Source organism: Euprymna scolopes, chromosome 40, assembly GCF_053919585.1.
Source record: "Euprymna scolopes isolate OS-2025 chromosome 40, ASM5391958v1, whole genome shotgun sequence".
Taxonomy (NCBI): Eukaryota; Metazoa; Mollusca; class Cephalopoda; order Sepiida; family Sepiolidae; genus Euprymna; species Euprymna scolopes.
Genome location: NC_136521.1, coordinates 3,815,713 through 3,838,539, shown reverse-complemented (window position 1 = coordinate 3,838,539; position 22,827 = coordinate 3,815,713). Strand labels below are relative to the sequence as shown.

At 35.2% G+C, this 22,827-nt stretch overlaps 1 protein-coding gene across 1 annotated transcript; it reads right to left on the bottom strand.

Moving 5' to 3' along the window:
* Positions 1-4,830: 4,830 nt before the first annotated feature.
* Positions 4,831-22,725, bottom strand: LOC145265709 (S-crystallin SL20-1-like). The gene is made up of 6 exons (XM_080121766.1): positions 22,194-22,725; positions 15,628-15,723; positions 15,300-15,415; positions 11,007-11,060; positions 9,636-9,743; positions 4,831-5,129 (listed from the first exon to the last, which is right to left on the bottom strand). The coding sequence occupies exons 1-6, from the start codon at positions 22,324-22,326 to the stop codon at positions 4,965-4,967; spliced, it is 672 nt and encodes a 223-aa protein (XP_079977892.1). The 5' UTR covers positions 22,327-22,725; the 3' UTR covers positions 4,831-4,964.
* Between the last annotated feature and the right edge of the window lie 102 nt (positions 22,726-22,827).

The following is a 22,827-nucleotide window of genomic DNA, read 5'->3' as shown; positions in this document are numbered from 1 at the left end:
AAATAAATATGCAGATATTAATATACATATAAAATATAATATTTAATAATCTGACAAAAGATATATATAATTTATATATGAAAAAATAAATATGCAGATATTAATATACATATAAAATATAATATTTAATAATCTGACAGAAAATATATATAATTTATATATGAACAAATAAAACCATTAAGAAACCTGATTTTTCTTCTTTGTGAAACCACAGAACAACGACTTTATATTTTCCAAATATAAATTTATTTCAGCTGTCTTAATGGTATTCACAGGAGTCTGCCTACGTATCTACATGCTTGCCCTTTTCTAGTCGCGCTTCCTGGATTTGAAGAGCTTGTCTGTTCGCTGTGGTGACCAATCTCAAACTCCCGACTGATTAAACTTCTTGTCTCTTTGACCTGTCAGTTCCGGTGACGTAGCTGATTAAAATACACATCTCCTTAAAGTGACTTTCTGTGTCACATACGCAACTGCTCAAGATCGATCTAGTTATTTTTTTAATATTTAACTAAGCAATGAATGATTTTTTAATGATCCGAAAAAAAGTTATACATTAATAATGGTGATATGTTTAAGTAATAAAAATATGTATAAATTATACTGATTTTAAAACTAAAAACTTCTAAAATCTGGCAAAAACTTCTAAAAACTTCTAAAAACTTCTAAAAACTTTTAAAATCTGGCAAAAACTTCTAAAAACTGGCAAAAACTTTTAAAATCTGGCAAAAACTTCTAAAAACTGGCAAAAACTTTTAAAATCTGGCAAAAACTTCTAAAAACTTCTAAAAACTTCTAAAAACTGGCAAAAACTTTTAAAATCTGGCAAAAACTTCTAAAAACTGGCAAAAACTTTTAAAATCTGGCAAAAACTTCTAAAAACTTCTAAAATCTGGCAAAAGCTTCTAAAAACTGGCAAAATCTTTTGTAACGATCTGATGAATCAAAACATATTTTTTTAGGTCAATTATTAATTAGTAATTATGATAATAACATTCATTTTATTGATTCCTCATTTTATGTTGCAAAATTTTTGAGCTAATAGGGGATAGGGTCCCTGACAGTCGGAAGATTCTATTTACAAATGATGCTACTAGGAACTGACGAATCAAATTAATTCACGCTCTGCTACCAACCAATCAGAAACCAGAATTGCTCCATAAAAATTAAACCTTTTCTGTAGCAACTTCTCATATGTTTTCTTCGTTTCAACACGGGAAGAATCTTTTTTGCTCTGTGGCTTCCAACCCAAGAACTATCTACTGAGAACCAGTCACCTCTAGGACTTGTATAGAACAACTAACCATTGGAAACTGTTCTATCTACTGACAACCAGTCACTCGCAGGACTTGTGTAGAACAACTAAATATCGGAAATTGTTCTGAAACTAAATATGACTTACAACTCCATATTTTATATTTAGAAAAAAATAGGGTTTGATTAGTTAAATAGCAGACGTACTTGCACTCGATAAAAATGTTGCGAGATCATGGATATATGAAATCAATAACCACTCTGGATGTTTGTCGAAGATCCCCATAACAAAAAACTATGCTTCTCCCCCAAAACAGGCAGACAAAATACTCGTAAAACACCTTTTATTACATAGAAAGTGCCTTCAATAAGTTTCCAGACTTTTTGTACAGAGATTTAAAATTATTGTCATAGACTCTTGAAAATTCAGTATGTTATTACTATACATATTAGATGATTGACCATGATTTATGATTTCACGTTCAAATGAATTGGAATACACTCTACTAAAGCCTGATTGTCACAGCTGGTGAATTCCCAAAGTACAACTTGGACCTGTAGACTAGAATCTTTATTTCAATTATGATCAAAATTCAATACATTATGTTCATTTAAGAAAGTATCGAAAAATTACAGCTTAAGCTTAAGGAGTTTTAAGAAGAAGTTGAAATTCAGGTACAGTTTAGCTATAAAGACATTACACAGTTTTAAACCTCTTTTAATTTGGATTTTAATGATCCTGGCAACACCGGATAGATCTTCTAATATATGTGACAAAGGGCAAGGTTATATATATATATATATATATAATCGCCGTGTTAGATTATGCGTTTTAGAGAGAAAACATTTTAAATTTCATTTTCTTTTAGTCAACAGAAGATTTAACTTGTTTTTTTTTGTTTTACTTATCGCTGGGCTGAGAGAACTTACAGAGAAAGAAAGGTCGAACCTGTAATGACGGAAAGAGAGGGTGGAGGGAGAAAGAGATGGGATGAGAGAGCCGAAGAAAAGGCTTAACAGGGCTCAATACCTCGTAAGGATGAGTCAGCCACCTGATAAGGTCACGGGTTAGTGGCCCACTGCCTGACCTTTTTTGGTTCCGGGGATGCTTACTGCCAAAAAAGTAAACAAAGATAAAGAGAAGCAAGCAAAATACGAAAAAAAAAGGAGAAAAGATAAATAGCATAGGAGTTAGAAGCATCGGCTATTGTCTCGGTGGCAAAGTTCAGATCCCAGCTTGAAGCACTGAAGAGCTGTGATACAGCGAAACAGTTTGTGTGTGCACCTCTGAATTATGTCCCCTTTCTTGGGTTGAGCATACTAGTGAGTGAAATAACGAATTGCCACTAATGCAATGCTCGTTGTGTAAACAAACGGAGCTTACAACGTTTGATAATGTTTATCATTGTGGTTTCACCTTATTTACTTAGCAACAACCAAATGTCATGTTGATGTTTTCTTTTGAAATAAACAGACTCTATTTCTATTCTAGACTTTGGAATTCCCTTCCTGCTGCCTGCTTCCCTGGCTTTACTGCCCCAAATAGTAGCCCTTTACGGTCAAGTGGCGATATGCTTTGTAAGGGGTGAACATGAGTTAAAAAAAAAAGAAAAAAAGAAAAAAACTCCAGCCAAACTGGGTAATATAACAAAAAGATAATATACTAAGAACCCAGAAGCATTTAAGTAAAACATATACTTACACAAAGATAATAAATAGTGTTGGGACGATTAATCAGAATCGGAATCGGTATCGGAATCAGAAAAATTTGTCTCTATTTTCCGATGCCAAAAACGATTCCTTTAATGTTTTTTTTATTTGATTTTGTTTAAAAATCAATATCTTCCACTGTTGACAGCAGCAATAAAATAATAAATATGTATTGATTTGAAACTTCCAGTAAAACTAACATCTTTAGATCGCCTCCTTACAAATGTGATTTAAAGTTTGAGAAAAGAATTTAACGTGTTTTTACGGTAATCGAGATAACTTATCCATTTTATAATTCAATATTTAGAGATTTTTAAAAATATCGAAATCGGAATCGTTAATTGTATCGGATTCAGAAATTTAGTACGGAATCGGTAATTGTGCTGGAATCAGGAAAAATATTGGAATCGTCCCATCACTAATCTATTATATAAATCTCACCTGTTTGTTTAAATGTCTGTATGTATGTATGTGTGTATGTGTGTGTATGTATGTCTGCCTAAACCTTTCGACAGAGGCGACAGATTTTCACGAGATCGGTATTGTTTCAAAGCTCGACCCTTTGGACGACAAATATCGAAAAATTGGCTAAAACATTAATTCCTTCACCCTCAGCTGGGCACTTTTCTACAAGGATGGGTCACTTTTTTCGCCGATATTTTAAAAAGTCATTCCCTTTTTTCGATTGACTACCTTTAATTTTAACCTTCGCCACTTCCGGTTTGGTGATGGACGCAACGGCAAAGACATCACTTTTTTCCACGTTCTTTTCCTCCTTCGCAGTACGGGTTCGATCCTGCCTGCCTACTACCACTTTTTAAAATTTTTATCTTTATTTTTTGCTCAAAATTATCCTCCAAACACCCAGGCAACGCCAGGAACCCAGGCTAGCAATAAATAAAAAAAAAAACAAAACAAATCTTGATTAAATTTTATTTATTAAACATAAAAATGTCAGGAACTTTACACACCCTAGTGTAAACTTGGGGAAGTTATGAAGCAAACTAGAAATAGGTAATAGTGATCGTTTTTCATGAAAACAACTCGTTGTGCATATTCAACAAATAAACGTTTCTTCTGTTTTACTGGATGTCTACCAGGTGGAGTTGCAACGGCTCTTCAGGTAACTGTAGATCTTGGGGTGGCTGGCGAATCGGTTATAGAGAGCCATCAATTTGGGATAGCTGCTGAACATGTTCTGGTTCTCCCTGAACATGTTCTCCATGCAACAATAGAACATCATGTCGCACCACATCATCTGGAAAAAAAAAAACGTTTACACATGTGCTGGCTTGCCATACCCTTTTCCACTCTATTATCGGCGATCTACGACTTATATAATTGTTGGTGTGGCACTCTTACAGATTCTGACAATGGGCTATTCCTAACGTCACTTCCGCAGTGTGAACCCAAGACTCAGAGAGAGAGACAGTCGTAACTTTTCTTTAAAGTTTAGGATAGTTACTTTCTCATTCAAACATAGTCTACACGAGTCGTCTAAATTTTCACATGTGCTGGCTTGCCATACTATTTTCCACTGTACTATCGACGATTGTCGATTTATTTAATTGTTGGGGTGGCACTCTTACAGAGTCTGACAATAAACTATTCCTAACGTCACTTCCGGAGTGTGAACCTAAGACTCAGAGAGAGAGAGAGAGAGAGAGAGAGAGAGAGAGAGAGAGAGAGAGAGAGAAAGAGAGAGAGAGAGAGAGGAGTCATAACTTTACTGTGTCCTTTAGTTGAGCCGAGTCCGTTTCTCTATTTTCTCTTTAATATATTAAATTGATTTCATTGTTTCCGAGTCTTCTCGTTATTCTTTCCAACAGTCACACCATAAAATAATAAAGAAAAAAAAAATGCAAATTATATTTGTACAGAATGTATTTTATTTATTCAATGCAAAAATATCACATAAAAATTTATCTAATCATTTATATGATTGAAGTTTTTTTTTTAATGCATTTCTTTGTATGCCATCCGACGTCGAATAGAGATGCCTACCAGTTGGTGTTGCAACGGCTCTTCAGGTAACTGCAGATCTTGGGGTGGCTGGCGAATCGGTTGTAGAGAGCCATCAATTTGGGATAGCTGCTGAACATATTCTGGTTCTCCCTGAACATGTTTTCCATGCAACAATAGAACATCATGTCGCACCACATCATCTGAAAACAAACAAACAAACAAAAACTATTGTTAGAACTGAGTTCGATATTTACAAATATATGTGGTGGGCGGGGCAATATGTAGTAGACATATTGTAAAGATACAAGCTGGGAGAAACTAATGCAATATCCTCTGTGCAGAATTCGCGATTATATGACTGTCAGTATCTCCTTACATTATCGCAACATATCTATCTATATATCTATAAAAGTGAACGTGTCTGTGTGTGTGTCTGCGTATGTCTGAGTGTGTGTGTGTTTGTGTACATTTCCCTACGCAATAACTCTGTCAATTTTTAGTCTACAGACTCAAAATTTAATATACAGGGTACTGAGATTTGGGAAAATCGATGTGATTTGGAGTCTAAACACGTGAAATTTTAGATATAGGTTCCTTGGACATGGATCTAACTTAATAACTTGATGTGAGCCCAAAACAAAAAATGTTAAGGGGTCATAATAGGGGTCAAAGTTAAAAAAATTGACCGTTTTTTTTTATCAGCATACACCTCGAAATACCCGGGCAACGCCAGGCCAAAATGCTAGTATATCTATAAAAGTGAACGTGTCTGTGTGTCTGTGTGTGTCTGTGTACATTTTCCTTCGCAATAACTCTATTAATTTTCAGTCTACCGACTCAAAATTTGATATACAGAATACTGAGACTTGGGAAAATCTTTGTGATCGGTTTTCGGCCAGAGATTTGGCTGTTAATGGTTCAAAGTTCAACGATTTGACCCTTGGAAACTCTACCAAACTCCTCCAACAATTTTGGGTCTAAACACTTGAAATTTTAGATATAGATTCCTTGGACATGGATCTAACTTAATAACTCAATTTAAGCCCAAAACAATAAATTTTAAGGGGTCATAATAGAGGTCAAAGTTTAAAAAATTGACCTTTTTTTTCTTTTTTTTTTTCGTTTATTTTTCTCCAAACACCCGGCATCAATAAATAAATAAATAAATAAATAAATCAATAAACAAATCAATAAATATACAAATTACTCATCTCAAAAGAATTCCAATAATTAATTAAATAATTTGATCACTCCTCGGCCTCTTGGCTTAGATCAAAGTGACTTTTTTGTCACCTCACAAATGCACATACACACACTATATTTGTTTATAATAATTAAAAAAAAAAAAAAATGCATACACAAACACACAGATAAGTTTTTACAAATTGTACAAAGGTTTTTAATTTTAACGCTTGGGTTTCACTAGTTAGATTAGGCCCCATAGAGTGAATGAGGTATTATGGTAAATGTTGCCAGTCAAGAGTAAGACTCCTAGTCATCATTGTTTTTTTCCTAGTCACAAAGACCCTGTACCCTCCCCCTCCTAATTTCTTATAGGGACTTGTGCCTAATTTTATTGTTTGGAATTTTTTAATTGTACCTTTTTGTATTTTTAATTTTTTCTTTAAGCAATAAAATATATCTAGAAGTGTAAGCCATTTTGAGTTTCAGAACAGTTCCAGACGGTTCGCTGGGAAGCACATCTCTTAAATGGTAAACTTTACAAAAATAAACATAGAATAAAATAGTGTGCCCACGTTACTCACCGTGTTTCTTATAATATATATTCCAAAATTGATATTAATCAATTACTTGGTTTAGAAGTGAATCCTATATATAGAAATGCGCAGGGTGGAACGATAAATTTGTTGCCCTTAAGAAAACAAGACTACAGCTTGATTTTAAAACTTTTATTGTAAAATTAAATTCAGGTAATTTGTAGAAGTGTAAGCCATTTTTATGTTTAAGAACAGTTTCAGATGGTTCGCTGTTACACACAAGTCCTGGGAGGTGACTTGTTTGTAGTAGACAGTTCCACGGAACAAAATATTCTTACCGTGTCAAAACCCGGGAAAAGAACATGTGAAATTGCCCTAGAAAAGGTTTAATATTTATGAAGCAATTCTGGTTTCTGATTGGTTGGTAGCAGAACGTGAATTAATTTGATTCTTCAGTTCTTAGCAGCATCGTTTATAAATAGAATCGTCCGACTGTGTGGAATCATACCCCATTAACCCAAAATATTGCAACAATATATAAATAAGATCAAAGTGCAGTATCTGTTCTTTCAGTTACGAAACTTTTGCTCTTGGCTACGCACACACAAATACACAATTTGGTTTAAAAGGAAAAAAATTCAAACACACACACACACACACACAGATATTTTACAAATTGTTAATATGTTTTTTCAGACGCTGGGGATTTATTAGTTAGATTAGACTCCACAGAGTGAATGAGGTATTGCGGTAAATGTTGCCAGTCAAGAATAAGTCCACATATTTTCACTTTTATTATAGTTAAAAAGATCCTGTACCCCCTTCCCCCTTCTTAGAGGGCCTTGTGCCTAATTTTGTTGTTTGCGATGATTTCTTTTTTCAATTTTATATTGTAAACATTTTTTCTTACCGGCAATAAAATATATATATATATCTAAGATCAAAGTGTAGTATCTGTTCTCTCAGTTACAAAATTTTTGCTCTTGGAAGGGATCCGCCAACGGGCTTTTTAGCCAGGCTTAAGGCGCTTCTTCACTTATTTTTCACTATTTATTCATTGTTGTTAAATGTTTTATTTTTCGTTTCTCCCTCCCTCTCGAGGGATGAAATGGTCTAGTCTCACTACTTAATTGCGAAGCAGCACTCAGACCTGCCTAGCCCAACCTTTGTTTTCCTTTCTCTGCTCTCCTCTTCACAGGGAATTGAGGTTATACTAACCGCCCACTTTCTCTCTTTGGTACATTTTAAGTTAGGAAACCAGTCAGGAAGTAGGGGGAGATAGAAAGAGAAAGGAGAAAAAAGAAAAGGGGGAAAAGGGGGAAAAGGGGGGTGTTGTTTTTGGTTTTGGTTTTGCAGAACATAATTAAATTTAGCAAGAAGGAAGTAGAAAAACAAAAAGCAATCAATGTTAGGTGCATTTCGTCTCAGGAAGCCAATATCCTCAGACAGCCTGATCTGGTAGCACCAGTTTTCAGAGAGAACAGACTATACAACAAATTGTTGGAATATGTAATTTTTTGAACTCTGTCCAACAGAAAGGCACTAGTGGTTGATGTGCCAACAATACGCCATTCACAGGCTATTGGATAATTAATAGAAATATAAAATACTGGTAGATGTGAGAATTTTTCTAGCTTGGTAGAGGGATACCACCTTCTTTGCAGCAGCCTTAGCAATACCTTCTATATTTGTTACAAATTAAGAAATTGCAGGACACACAAGGTGCCTTCAATAAGTTTGTAGACTTTTTTGTACAGACATTTAAAATTGTCGTAGACCCAGAAAGGCAGGGAGGCTGCGAAGGATAATAAGAGATGAGGGAGGATTAAGGGAGTCAGAATACCAGAACTGATTGGTCAAATAAAGAATTTCATGGATAAGGACTGTCGTGTGTGTATAGTGATAATAAGTGCACGGTTTGATGTCAGTGTGGGAACTGACCACAATTATTCTTAAGGAACGGAAGATGCAGAAAATTTGCACAAAGTTTGTCCCAAGGGCGCTCAGAGAAGATTAGAATGAAAAGAGGTTGTCATGGCAACAAGACAGTCCCCCCCTCACTATAGTGCAGACCTCCCTCCCTGTGACTTTTGGTTATTCTCTAAACTCTAGGGAAACCTGAGAGGCTGTCGTTATGAGAGAATTGAGCAGATGAAAGTGACTGAGACAAGGGTCATTGACACACTAACAAAAAAGGACTTCATGGGCCTTCCAGAAGTTGTCGTAATTGTACTAGTGCATTACAACCGGAGGAGATTACTTCACAGGGGACTAGAACTTCATGTGTGTACCATCTATAAAAGTGCCCATATGAAAAATGTCTGGAAACTTATTGAAGGCACCTCGTACCTCATTCTTATAGAGGTAGAAGCTTGCATCAGAAGTACAGTACTTTCCAAACCAGTACAATTGTAACATAACACGCTTACATACACATTAATATGTAAACACCTGGAACCCACACGGTGTAGCTGGATACGTCGCAAGGAACATAGCACAAGTAATAACTCGATTCCTTTATTTTTATAACAATGACATTTATTTTTCCACCCTCCCACCAAACGTGACTTCTCATTACAGTTGTGATATCATCCCCGTCTCTAATGTAATCGACCTTTGTAACGTGCTAGATTTTTCGAATTAACTGTGATTCTTCTCTCTGACCTCTGTCCTTTCTAATGTCGTTTCAAACGTGCTCTCGAACGTGCTCTCAAACGTGATCACTGTGCACACGCTCTTGATGCCCTTCCATTTTGGATCTGCATCAGATCCTTAGAGATACGCCGGAAAATGCAAGATCTTTATCTTCAACCATCATCCTCCCCCATCCTCTTAGTTCATACTTATCAAGGAGAAAAAATTGAAAAGTTATTGAATGGTAAGTTAGAAATAGTATTTTAGCACAAATGCGAAACAAAAAATTAAACAATATTATGTGTGAAAAGACTACCGGCGTAATGGATAAAGTACTGAATTGTTTAAGCTTACCTGGTCACCCATGAAGAATTTGTTACCACCATCGCGCATGCTCAGGGTCCTTTCCATGAAGGGCATGACACGGTTGAAGGTGTTCATGTATCTCCAGTTCATGTAGTTCTGGTAAAATTAGAAAACATGAAATTGATTATACAACATTTTTCTTCGTTTAGTTTTATTGTTTATGAAATTACATATTTCTAGGTGACAATTCTGTTCTTCATGGTTTTTAACGAAAATATTTCTGGTCTGCACATACGTAGCCAATAATAGACGATATACTAGCTCTGTCCTGCATTGAGCACTCTTTAATAATCACGCGAGTTAACTACTTAATTTACTCACATAAAATTAATATACGAAAGTATAGATTTATGCGTAAACTTTAAGTATTTACTTCAAAAGTGCTCAATACGTAGGTGGAGCTAGTTAATAAGTTAGAAAATATATATGGCGATTAAGCTACACTGAATATTCCGCGTTTCATTCACTCTAGGATTCTTCAGGCTTATGCGCATAAGCCTGAAGAGTCCTAGAGTGGATGAAACGCGGAATATTCTGTGTAGCTTAATCGTCATATATATTTTATAACTTACTATATATATATATATATATATATATATATATATATATATATATATATATATATATATATATATATATATATATATATATATATATATATTATTTTATAGATGAAATTAGACCTGGAGTCTAAAGAGCAGAGTCTATTTTAATGTACAAGTAAATGTATTAATACTATTAAAAGAAAACAGTGCTCGTTGTACTGTAGATATATAATAAGCTCAATAGGTATAGGTATCCTAGAGCTATTTTAATATTGAGTAAACTGATTCATAATTTTGAATTAAAAATCAGTTTCAAAAGAAAAAACAAACAAACAAACAAACAAACAAACAAACAAAATCCACTAGATTGTATGATCGTTTTCCTTTTTTGTTGGGTTTCATTTTGAAACTGATTTTTCGAAATAGATTAAAAAATCAGTTTCACCAATAAGAGCTATTATTATGATACACCTGAAGAAGGTCGGAGATTACATCAGCCGAAACTTTGTGATAATGATACCAAAGATAATAACAAACAATCCAAATAACATATATTACCAATCCTTATCTAAAAATTTTAAAAAATATTTCCTTCAATATTTATCACTTTTCAATAATATCTTGTCGAATTTGTAAAAGTTAGCCCTAAATAGCATTTAAACTGAGAAATGACAGCAACATTGGGTTTATAACGACCCATCTCTTTTTTTTAAATAGTGGTTGTGATCCAACATGGTATATACATATTATTTTTATTCCATGAAAAAACAAGTCATATAGTTGTATATATTCATAAAACTAAGAAATTACTTACGTCGTAGTTGCTGCAATTTCCCTCTCCACCGAAACCGTAGTCGTTCATGTTGTACTAGGAAATAGAAAAAAACAGAAATTAAAGAAAAAATGAAAAAGAAATAAAAAATTAACAAGCAAAACAGAAAAAGAGAAAAAAGAAAGAAAAAGTAAAAAAGGATGAGAAGAAAAAGGAAAAGATAAAGAAAAAAGAAAATAAAACACGATAAAAAAGGAAAAGAAAAAGAGAAAAAGAATAAAGGAAAAAGAAAGAAGGATTAACAAAAAAAAGAAGAGAAAAAGGAAAAGTAAGAAGCCGGAAAAAATAGAAAAAAAAGAAAAAGAAAAAAAAAGAAAATGGAAAAAGGCAAAAATACGAAAAAAGAAAAGAAGGAAAAAAGAAAAAGAAAAAAATGGAAAAAGGCAAAAACAGGACAAAACGAAAAAAGAAAAAAGAAAAAAAAAAAGAAAATGGAAAAAGGCAAAAATAGGAAAAAAGAAAAGAAGGAAAAAAGAAAAAGAAAAAATGGAAAAAGGCAAAAACAGGACAAAACGAAAGAAGAAAAAAGAAAAAGAAAAAAGAAAAAAAGAAAATGGAAAAAGAAAAAAAGAAAATGGAAAAAGGCAAAAATAGGAAAAAAGAAGAAGAAAAAGGAAAAAGAAAATGGAAAAAAGCAAAAAAAGGAAAAATATGAAAAGAAGAAAAAGAAAAGAAAGAAAAAAGAAAAAGAAAATGGAAAAAAGCAAAAAAAGGAAAAATATGAAAAGAAGAAAAAGAAAAGAAAGAAAAAAGAAAATGGAAAAAGGCAAAAACAGGAAAAAAGAAAAAACGAAAAAGAAAAAAGGACAAAAGAAGAAAAAGAAAACAGTGGGAACATAGTTTTTGTCTTTGTCTATTTGAATGCTATTTATTTTAACATTTTCAATTTAAATTACATTTTTACACTATCTTTTGTTTATTAAATTATTAGGTGAAAGAACAGTTAACAAAGCCACCTCCTCGTGATAAGAATAGCTTTCTAAATTAGAACATTATTATTATGGTCTGTATGTTAATACAGAAGATTAAAATGTCCTTTATCTACTGTTTACATATCAACGACAGCTGTGACGATTCCTGGGGACTTCATATTTTTATTACGGAGCTGGGTTGGTTGTTTTGGTTGTTTGTTTTTATTTTACGGCATATCAACCCTTTTCCGGTTATTTAATGCCGAATCCAGTGATTTTGAAGAACAATTTTTTAATAGAGTATATATATATATATATATTTTTAGTCGGTATCTATTAAACCCATAGTGTGGATCCTAACAGGTAATAACCCTAACCTTAACCCTAACCCTTACCCGGACTCTAACAGGCACTACCAGTCCAGGTCAGAATGGACCTGGAAGCAATAGCAATTAAAAGGTGGCTCCACACTCCCCAAAGCTCGCAAGCCGGGGCCTCGCCATCAGATATAGTTTAAGGTCATATCTAGGAGCTGGGGGATATTTATACAGTTTTTATTAAAACAGATAGAGGGGAGATACTTTAATCAACTGCTCCCCTTTACAAACACAATCTTACTTCATGAGCGTTCATTATGCTACTGAATTTTTTAGATGAGTATAGTATTATTACATAATATATGTGTTGTAGCGGGTCACATTTCGAGACCGCGTCTAACAAAGGATGATAACGACATTTATATACTGGTTATTTATTTGTTTCCCACGAAACAAAATGTGACACAAGGTCGGTTTAATGTGGGAGATAATCAGCTCCCATCAAAAGGCGATTCTGAAAAATAAAATTGCCTTAGTATAGAAAGGTTTCCCGCTCCATAAACTAAGGACAATTAATTTGAGTGCAGCATCCAAGCAGACACTGCACTTCAGTGACCAACCCAGTACGAGTACTGGGACATTACGACAACTGTGATTATTATTGGGGATTTCATATTATTAATACGGAGCTGAGGGGAGATACTTCACTTATGATGATGGTGAAGGGGACACGTAATACTTTGAGGGAGTTATCCAAAGTTCGTTTACAAGATAATAGACAAAACACATTTACCTTTATTCATCCAGCCGACTGATGATAGTGGTCAGGGATTCAAGCCTTTACGATTACATGGCCTCCCCCCCCCTCCTTCACCTCTAAGGAGCATCAACTCTCAGTCTGACCGACTCTCTCTGAGTCTCTCTGAATGTCTATGACTGACTCTCGTAACTATGAACCCTGACTCCATATATTGGAAATCTCCTTTCTTGATGACATCGAAGGCGCGGTGAACAATGTGACTCCCCCACGCCTCTGGTAAATAAAGAATTTCCTAAATTGAATTATACCGTTTTTAACATATTTTGTTGATCATTATTTCTAAACTTGTATTGCCCATTCTTTTAACTGACATATTTAATATCCAGATATTTCTAAAAGAATGAAAATTGACTGCATTCCTACGATTAAGTATCTATTATCTTTTAACACTTGCCTACTGGGTTCGATTCTAACCTGTTACAAATATCATTTTCAGACTTTCTGCCTTCTTACTAGGCTTTGTCGCTTTTCATAGCAGGTTAACTGCACAAGGACCTGGATTTGTACAAAAAACATTCTAAGCTTTTATCCTTTAGACGACCCTCGATAATTATTACTATAACTGGCATAAAATATTTAAATAGAAATTGTGGAAAAACAAAAACAAACAAACAAACAAACAAACAAAAAACAAAACAAAACAAAAAATGGTGCTAGTGCACTTAATCATCCGCGCTATTTTTTTTTTTTACACAGTGATCGCCACTTATCAAGGCCCGGAAGCCACTCAGGGATAAGGGTTATTGCAAGTACATTACGTTAGTGTGGAGATTTGATGAAGTGTTTACTTAAGGGGGCGGTTCATTAGGAATTTGTTAACATTGGACTTGAAGACATCCAAGTTGTAGTCCGGTGGGAAGCAGGTAGATGGAACAGAGTTCCACAGGCGTGCAGTTCTAAGAAAGAAGCTTTGTTCATGGAATCCGCGTTTTGATTTAGGCACAGATAAAGAGTGGGGGAAATTTTTCACAGTGGATTCAGCTAGACGGGTGTTTTTCGTGAAAGATTTTAAAAAAATCGTATTTCCAAGTTTAATTAAAGTTTTATGATATGTTTTTTTTATTCAATTGTAAGGTTAAAGCATTAGAATAGCTATAAAACACCCTCCTCTCCCCATGTTAAGAATGGCTTTTTAAATAATAACGTTATTATTTCAGCACGGATCAATAAGTGCACTAGTACCCAAAAATAATATTGTTTTACCATCGATTTGTGACCATTTTTTCTTTAAAATAAATATGCGAATTTAAAAGCAATTTTCAGTAATGAATTGAGTTAAATAACCCGCGGTTTGACATAAATATAATACATAACCGAAAAATGTATGTATAATAGATCTAATGAAATGGAAGAATCGAATTTAATGTGTGTAATAATTTTGTAAAATTCTTCACCTATGTCTATATATAAAAGTGACCTTGTATGTCTGTCTGCCTGCGGAAGATTCTCCGCTGTGTCATTTTTTTTTGTCTACAGACTTGAAACTTGATATATAGGGAATTTAAACCTATGGCACAACATTCAATTTGTTTTATTAGTTGGTAAAATCGCTACCAAGAGGTCAACATTGAAAAGAAAAATGTTGAAATTTGGCATGCGTAAGTCGAGAAAACGTGTTTTTCTTACGCATGCGCAAATATACATTTATATGGTAAAGTTTGCTATTTTGTAAAATTCTGATATTCATTTTTTGGTAGCTCAGACATGTTTTGGTTTCGATTCCAGCTGATGGCACTCACGTCATTTTTTAAAAACTTTTGAAATTAGTGCTATACATTGGATACAATCATTAAAAAAATTCGCTTTATAATATTAATGAATATGAAATACGCATAAACTAAAATATCATATTTAAGCATATTTCAGAACCAAGCAACGCTGAGCGACCTAGTAGTATAAGGCTGCATGTTTTGGTTTCGATTTCAGCTGATGGCACTCAAGTAAATTTTTTAAAAACTTTTGAAGTTAGTGCTATACATTGGATACAATATGATAATCAATAGCGAATTCGCTCTATAATATTAATAAATATGAAATACGCATAAACTAAAATATCATATTTAAGCGTACTCACAACCAGGCAACGCCGGGCGGCCTACTAGTATTAGGATAAAATAAGACGAGTCTATTGTTTACAAATATAATATGTGGCAGTATAAAGTTGTTAATTAAATTATTTTGTGTTAGTTTAATATGTGTAATTAATTCAAATATTAATGAAGCTCACCCTGAAACGTCCGTTCCTCCAGTGGAAGTGCCTCATGTAATCGTGCATGATTTCATAGAAGCAATCGCTGATGTAGTCACACCTGAACATGTCCATGGGGCTCTTGGGGTAGAAGTCTGCAAATAAAATATAGAAAAAAAAAAAAAAAAAAAAAAAAAAAAAAAAAAAAAAAAAAACGAAGTTCGTAGTTAATAGTTAATTTTTAAGTTTGCATTTACTTATACAAAGATCAATTTTTAGATTTGAAGATTTCCGGGCGAAAAATAGAATTTAGTTTTAAAAATAAGTTTATCTGAATTTGTTTTATGAAGTCAGCTAAGTTACTCACTGTATTCGCGGGCCAAGTACCTGCAAATGGCCATGGTCTCGGGCATCATGTCGCCATTGTCCATCTGCATACAGGGCAGGTAGTTGCAGGGGAAATCTGAAATTGAGAAAATAATAATAGTAAATGTAAGTTATTAATTATGCCGGGTGGAACGATAAAAGTGTCACCCTAAAAAACAACACTTTGGCTTTATTTGTAAGTTTTTATTTAAAACATCAATTCAGGTAACTAATTATTATCTAGTAGAACGGACATATAATCAATGTAGCCGCCTTCAGCCTCACTCACTGCCTCGATACGGGTCCGGAACTGGGAGCATGCCTTTTCCACAAGCACCGGCAGGAGCTCGGCGAATACTCGGTGGATGGCGGCGATCAGGCTAGCTTTGGTGTTGTGGAAGGTCATGTTAATGATGATCTCGACGTATGACCAAACAAAGTAATCCAGTTAGTTCAGGTCGGGGGAGGGTGAGGGCCAGTGAGAGAAGGACACAATGTCGCAGCACTCCTGAAACCAAGCCTGAGACTCTTTGTACTAGTGGGCCGGCGCTGAGTCCTGCTGCCACACTCGTGGTCCGTCAGTGGCACCAGGGGATCGCCACACCTTTCAGCATAATCAGGTACACTTTGGTGTTGACTTTCAAGCCGACTTCGAAGATGTGAGGTGGCATGATGCGGCCGTCAATTGAAACCATACCAAAAACCATAACCGTGGTCGGAAACTTTATTGAGCTTCGCCATCAAGGGTTACACCGTCCGGATTTGCATTTTGAGGGCGCTGGCAATGATCCTTTTGTCATAACTTGTATCGGTAGAGAGCATGAGTTGTTCAGTGGCGCATCTCCGATCACGCCTGTTAAATATTGTGTTACTTTCAGACATGATAGAAGGCTCCTATCGCTCTTGGGATTTGGACACAACTGGCCAACTATTAGATGGCCTGCAATATAAAAAGAAAACTGGTTTCATCAAACGGAAATGGAATCATGTCGTTCCATCCTGTATTTAAATGTCGTATACAACAGTCATCGTCATCAATAAGAGAAGTATTTTTTATTCTATCAATTAGATCTACTCCCACTTTCATTTATGAATACTCGGAACAAATCTCTACAATTATATAAAACGAAACTTTGTCTGACTGTGTGCGTGAGTTCGTTCCGTATGGACTTCTAAACGGCTGGGCCGATATTTTTGACATTTTTCACAAATGTACTTGAAGTGGTTGGCAATGTTCATAGATAGGTTTTCTATCAGAATGCCTTCGATAAGTATCGATAATCGATAATCGAAAAATCTGATGAAAGAAGGAACAGGCGATTTTGACGCCGTATAGAGCCTAACATCACAAGTGCATTTGAGAAATTTTACTACCGGACAAGCAGAAAGGCCCAGTCTATACTATCAACAGTAGGGGTTTTTATATAACAGCGGCGCATTCGAAATGAAATGAATGTTTCTGTTTAGAGCACAGTTGGACCATCATACTTGACTTTTTTATCCTAAACTTTAATTCAAGCCATTATATAAAATAATTGAATAAAATCAACAGTAGGTTCTCTACAGTGCAATGTTAATTACAATATATTGTTTACTGTGTAACTGCGAGGGAGATTTGAAAAACGCGCGATTTTACCGATTTTGATGCCAATAAAATATGGGAAGGTGAAACATTCGTTGAACCTCATACCTTCTCGAGCAACGTCGGGTCTCCCTGCTAGTTTATATATAACATGGAGGCAATCATTTTTTTTAAAAAACTTAAATAAATTTATAGAGAAGGTAAATAATTAATGTTTCGCAACTCAGTTATTTATAAGATTCGTCCATGTTCTTTAAATAGACTGTATTTGTAATCAATCGTTTTAAATATATTGTTCCCCATTTGTTAAAGTTGTAAAGAAGAGGAGGAATTCTTACTCTTGTGACGTCACCGTCTTGAGGGAGCGATGTTGCTCCCCATTGGGGAGGTTGAGAGCCCCCTAAACCCTGAGGGAGGCCGGGTAAATATGCTGAGATTATCTGTTGAACGTTAAATGAATCCCGGACAGCGGCGGATCACCGGATGTACTTGTACTTGGGAAAAAAAGACATAAATTTTATTGTTTGAAAACGAAGGGACCGGAAATGTCAAAATAATGTTGAGATAAAGCCAGACCTATGCTGGCTTGAAGAACACCTGTTCAGACAATGGCTTTCTGAATGACAGGTTTTGACACCTTGAGGTCCTGTGAAAAGGGGTTCATTTTTGGTCTCAGATTTTCAGAACTGCGGACGGTTTGCTGAATTGCACACACGCAAAATGGCTGGGGGATTCCCCTCTTGACGTGTTGGATTTTGGTTGGTCTGGCAAATTGCCATATCCACCCCGTCCCTGAATATTTAAACAAGCACCCAGACGGTTGGGAGCAGATTGAGGCCGATTTTCGAGAAGAAATAAGTCTCCCCCCCCCCAAAAAAAAATGAACCGCCCGACCCCCTCTTCATCGTGACTGCCATCCAAAGGACGAAGAATAGATTTTTGAGACTTAAAATGTTTTGGTGAACTGAACGATGTACATATGTAAAAAATATGTAACTTTTGTGAAATTAACTTTTCGTAGCTAGAACCCTATTTTCTTTCCCGGCGTGCATGCAAAGTTTTGCTTTTGCTTTTCAGCAGAATTCAACACAGTTGACAATCACGAGCCACAGTTTCCGATGAGGTTAGAGGTCAGATGCTGACCTGAACAAACTCTAACACTTAGACTGATTCCCTCTTTTATTCGGGAATAGTGAAAACAATACCAATATAACGGGAAAAATTAACACCGAATCTTGTAGAATTTTTAATTTTGATTTCAAACGATGTATTTTCAAATAAGTTTTCGTTATAATACCTTTACTTCATGCATAATTTTTACTTTATGTATAATTTAAAAAGCGTTTTTCGCATTATCTAATCGTTTAGATTACAATCGTTTAAAAACAATTGCCTTCTTTACAGAACGTTGAATGCAAAATGAAAAAAAGGCAAATTCGCACAATATTTTTATTTCAATCCAAGCTAGACAGAATTGCTGCTGAAACAAAACTTTTGGCCCAAGAGCCACTACTGAACGTACAAATTGTGGCGGCGACGAGAGTCTTGAGGCTGTTGAGCGTAGTGGTCGGCCTTCGTATGTTGATAACAATCATTAAGAGCCTTAGCCGAAGCGAATCTATGCACAACTGTTCGAGAACTTGCCTCTGAATTTGACGTAATGTATCCGACGATTTCCACCCACTTTCGAGAGATCGTTAGTATGTTTTTAGGATATAATTTAAAAAAATAAATGCTGACAAAATTAAAAGCTTTTTTGTAAAATACAAGAAAGTACTTAATTCTGCTTCGCAAATCAATTATTGCTGGAAATAAAAGACTATATATTCAATTAATTATTATTTTTTTTTAATAGCGAAAAATATAATGAGTACTTTACACTCTCTCATTTATACACATTTTCTCTCGTTTAAAATATTCTACGAATTGCATCTAAAAGTACGAAGATTGAATAGACAGAGAATATTCAACCATACCTATCTCTATTTCTTATGAATTTTTCGTATTAAGTTTTCAATAAAATAGAATTTACATGAGAAATGCAGATAGTTGCTGGATAACTACTTGTGCGTTCTCCATATCAAAGGATACATTTATTTTATTATAGGTTTAAGAATCATGGTTGCTTTGCTTTATCGTGCTAATTATGATATTATACATATAATAATATCGATAAGCTTTGTGATTTATGTTCATGTTGTAATAATACTACAACAAATTACAATTAGAGAATCATTGTAATAAGAGAAACACATCAACTTCGCTGGAAATGGAATACGGAAAATAACATAAGTAGACAAAGTTCCTTTTATATAATTGTAGAGATTTGTTCCGAGTATTCATAAATGAAAGTGGGAGTAGATCTGATTGTTAGAGTAAAAATTACTTCTCTTATTGATAAAGGCCAGCTGAAGTATAACATTCGTTTTTTGTTCCCAAACAGGTGACATTTTTAATCGTGGTTGTTGACAAGTGTAAAAAAGACAAAAAGATAATAACGATAGCTACCAGCAGTAAGAGGCAATAAAAGCTTCATTAATTGGGGACAAATTTAACAAATTTAACAAATTTAACACGTTTAACAAATTTAACAAATTTAACAAATTTAACACGTTTAACAAATTTAACAAATTTAACAAATTTAACACGTTATATTTTAAGTTATGTCTTTTTTTTTCGAGATTTACCTTTTAACAAGAAATACTTGCAACGCATAAAAATCTTAACCCTTTTCTTTATTACAAGAGAGATCTTTCGGTTTCTCAAATCATTTGTTTTTACAAAGGAGTCACCACTTATCAAGGCCCGGAAGCCACTTAAGGATAAGGGTTAATGCGTAGACATTAGTTATAGGTTTATAGCGTAGTAATCATAAGTAGTGGAGATGTTCTAAATTGGATTATTAGGGGGACGGCTCATCAATAATTTGTTTACATTGGACTTGAAGACTATTAGATTGTAGTCAGCTGGAAAGCAGGCAAACAGAACAGAGTTCAACAGGTGTGCAGTTCTAAGAAATAAACTTTGTTCATGGAATCTACGTTTAGGTTTAGGCACAAATAAAGAGTGTGGGAAATTGTTGATAGTGGCTTTGGCTAAACGGGTGTTTTTCGTGAAAGTTTGGCGACGGGGGGACCAAAGATTGAAGCTCAAACGAGCACTTGCCATGAAAATAACGACAAAGCAGAGACAGGCTTGCAACGTCTCTTCTGTGGGAAAGAGGTTGCAGGGAAGAGAAAAGGGCATCCCCCACTAAGCTACGAAGTCTATGTTGAACTATGTCAAGGCAGGATAAACTGCTTCTAGCAGCTCCTTCCCATTTGTGGCAAAAGTACTCCATCATTGGCCGAACCTGGCTTTTATATACGTAGAGCATTGCATCAGATATCTACTGATATTGCACATATTTATCAAAGAAATACTGTATTACAAATTATTTACAGTTTTTACGTAATTCTGATGTTTTGAATAGTCAACAATAAGAGGAGTACTTCTTACTCTCTCGTCCAGAGCTACTCTAACTTTCATCAGGAACAAAGAAAATACGATGCATATTACATGTCAAAAAGTACGGGGATCGTTCAACAACTAGAAAACGGAGCCATAAAACCTGAAATAGTGATATGGGACAAGAAGGAGAAAGAAGCAACCTTAGTAGAAGTCAGTGTTTCCAATGATGCTGGATTAAAACAGAGATGAAAAGAAACTGGAATCTTAAGAAGTGTCACATGACCGTCCCAGTGAGCGGTTAGGCTCCCGACTCGGGGCAGGGTGAGACCCCTGAATACTGGAGAAAGCCGGGCAGATAGGATTCTTTTATTCTTTTATTCCCTGCTGAGGGAAAAGATTAGAATTGAGATTTCATTTTTTTATGAAAATCGATAAAACAATGTCATTTTGGAAATTTGTACTCCAAAACAAGTAATGACTCCGGGTTCTGGAGAGATGATGTTTATAATTCAAGTGCAGTGCGTCGACCCAGGGATCACGGCGGTGACCCCATGGGGGGGGGAGGGCATGAGAACGTTCGCAGATCCAAAGATTCACTCGTTGGAGACGGGGAAAATTCCCCTGGGGCGACGTTGTAGGGTATAATTGGTCCAGCGAACAACCCCGGCTTACCCCTTCCCTGAATATATTAACGGAGCGCAGAGTCGAAAAACAGTCAGACAGAAGCCAGTAAAGAGTTGAGCTTGAAAGTTTGAGACCGAATAACTTGTAGATAATCGCCACATCCCTCTCTGCGCGCGCCGACCTCATCGTTATATCGAAGGGGGAATTGAAATCTACTTATAGACTTAGTGGACTCGGACATTATTGAACATTATACTGTGAGACAATTGTATGCAATTGTATATTTGTATATCATTTTTCTGGAATTTAATCAGTAGACTAGGAGAACTGAGTTGTTTTCTTTTTTGTGTTTGGAATTGCTTTTCTTCTAACATACGACAGACCGGCGATGCGACGGCATATCAACCCTGACGCGATTAGAATCGACGAACAGCCGGTCGCGAATTGAAGCCCAAATCGATTAACAGAATTCTGCCGCACGAAGAAGTTACATTTAGTCGCTGTCAACAGAGATAGTGAGTTGGACGATTATAGGGTCACAGAAAATCTCTATAATTGCAGTTATTATAAGAGCAACTGAACTTATGAAAAAGAATTTAAAAAACTACCTGACAAATAATGCCCGGTGAACCAAATGCAAGAGTGATTCAAACCATTACACTTAAAGGTATAGTCAGAATCTTGAACAGATCTCTCGGTTGGAAAATCTGAGTGAATGTATGGCATCTGATAGGATGTCCCATCCCCAGCTTGAACAAACTGATAAGAAAATTAAAACAAATCTAAAATTGATTTATTCGCTTGATTAGCATATTGGATGATGCATGCAAAACAGAGACTTTATTTCTGAAGAAAAACACATGAATAAGGTAGCTTATATAAAGTACACGAATAAAGTGAAAATTTCTTACCATTCCTGCAACGATCCCAGTCAGAGAATTCATATCTCTTGTCCAAGTATTTGACGCCAGCCATGGCCATCATCATACGAAGGATCTCGGCACGTCCGCGGCCATTGAAGTAATGGAGGGTGTAGTTAGGCATGGTGGAGTGGTTTACGGCTTGTGCACTACCAAAAAGGAGAACGAGCTGTTGTGGTTTGAGTGACTGTAAGTCTTCTCTGACGACCGAAACACAAACCAACAGCGTATTTATACTCCTAGGTTAATCAAATTGTTAGTACCAATTAACAGACGCTAACCTGTCCAAGGACGTCTTTTCAATATTCCTCAGTTGATGGCGCTTTATACTTGTTGCACTTTACGAACTTTTGTTTCGTTTGGCAGTCAACATTGCAGGACTAATTTTAAAGGTTGAATAATAGTTATCTTTCTCATTACACACGTTAAAACTTTTTCTTTCCCTCACAAATAGGTTTGAGTCTACTGTAAAGACGCTATTGTCTATTAAACAACCGATTAAACTTATTTAATTATTTGCGTATCCTGCCGCGGTTCGAGGAGATCAGAAAAACAAACATGCAGTTACAGTTGCCATGTTTACTGTGATTCACAAATAATCTAGAACTATTCAGGACAATGTGAT

Bases quoted from the DNA above. Each gene is read 5' to 3' on its own strand.
- LOC145265709 (XM_080121766.1), bottom strand. From the start codon at position 22,326: ATGCCTAACTACACCCTCCATTACTTCAATGGCCGCGGACGTGCCGAG. The intron at 11,061-15,299 runs GTGAGCTTCATT...TCTATTTCCTAG, and splicing joins GGAGGAACGGACGTTTCAGG to TACAACATGAACGACTACGG. The intron at 5,130-9,635 runs GTAAGCTTAAAC...GTTTGTTTTCAG, and splicing joins AATTCTTCATGGGTGACCAG to ATGATGTGGTGCGACATGAT.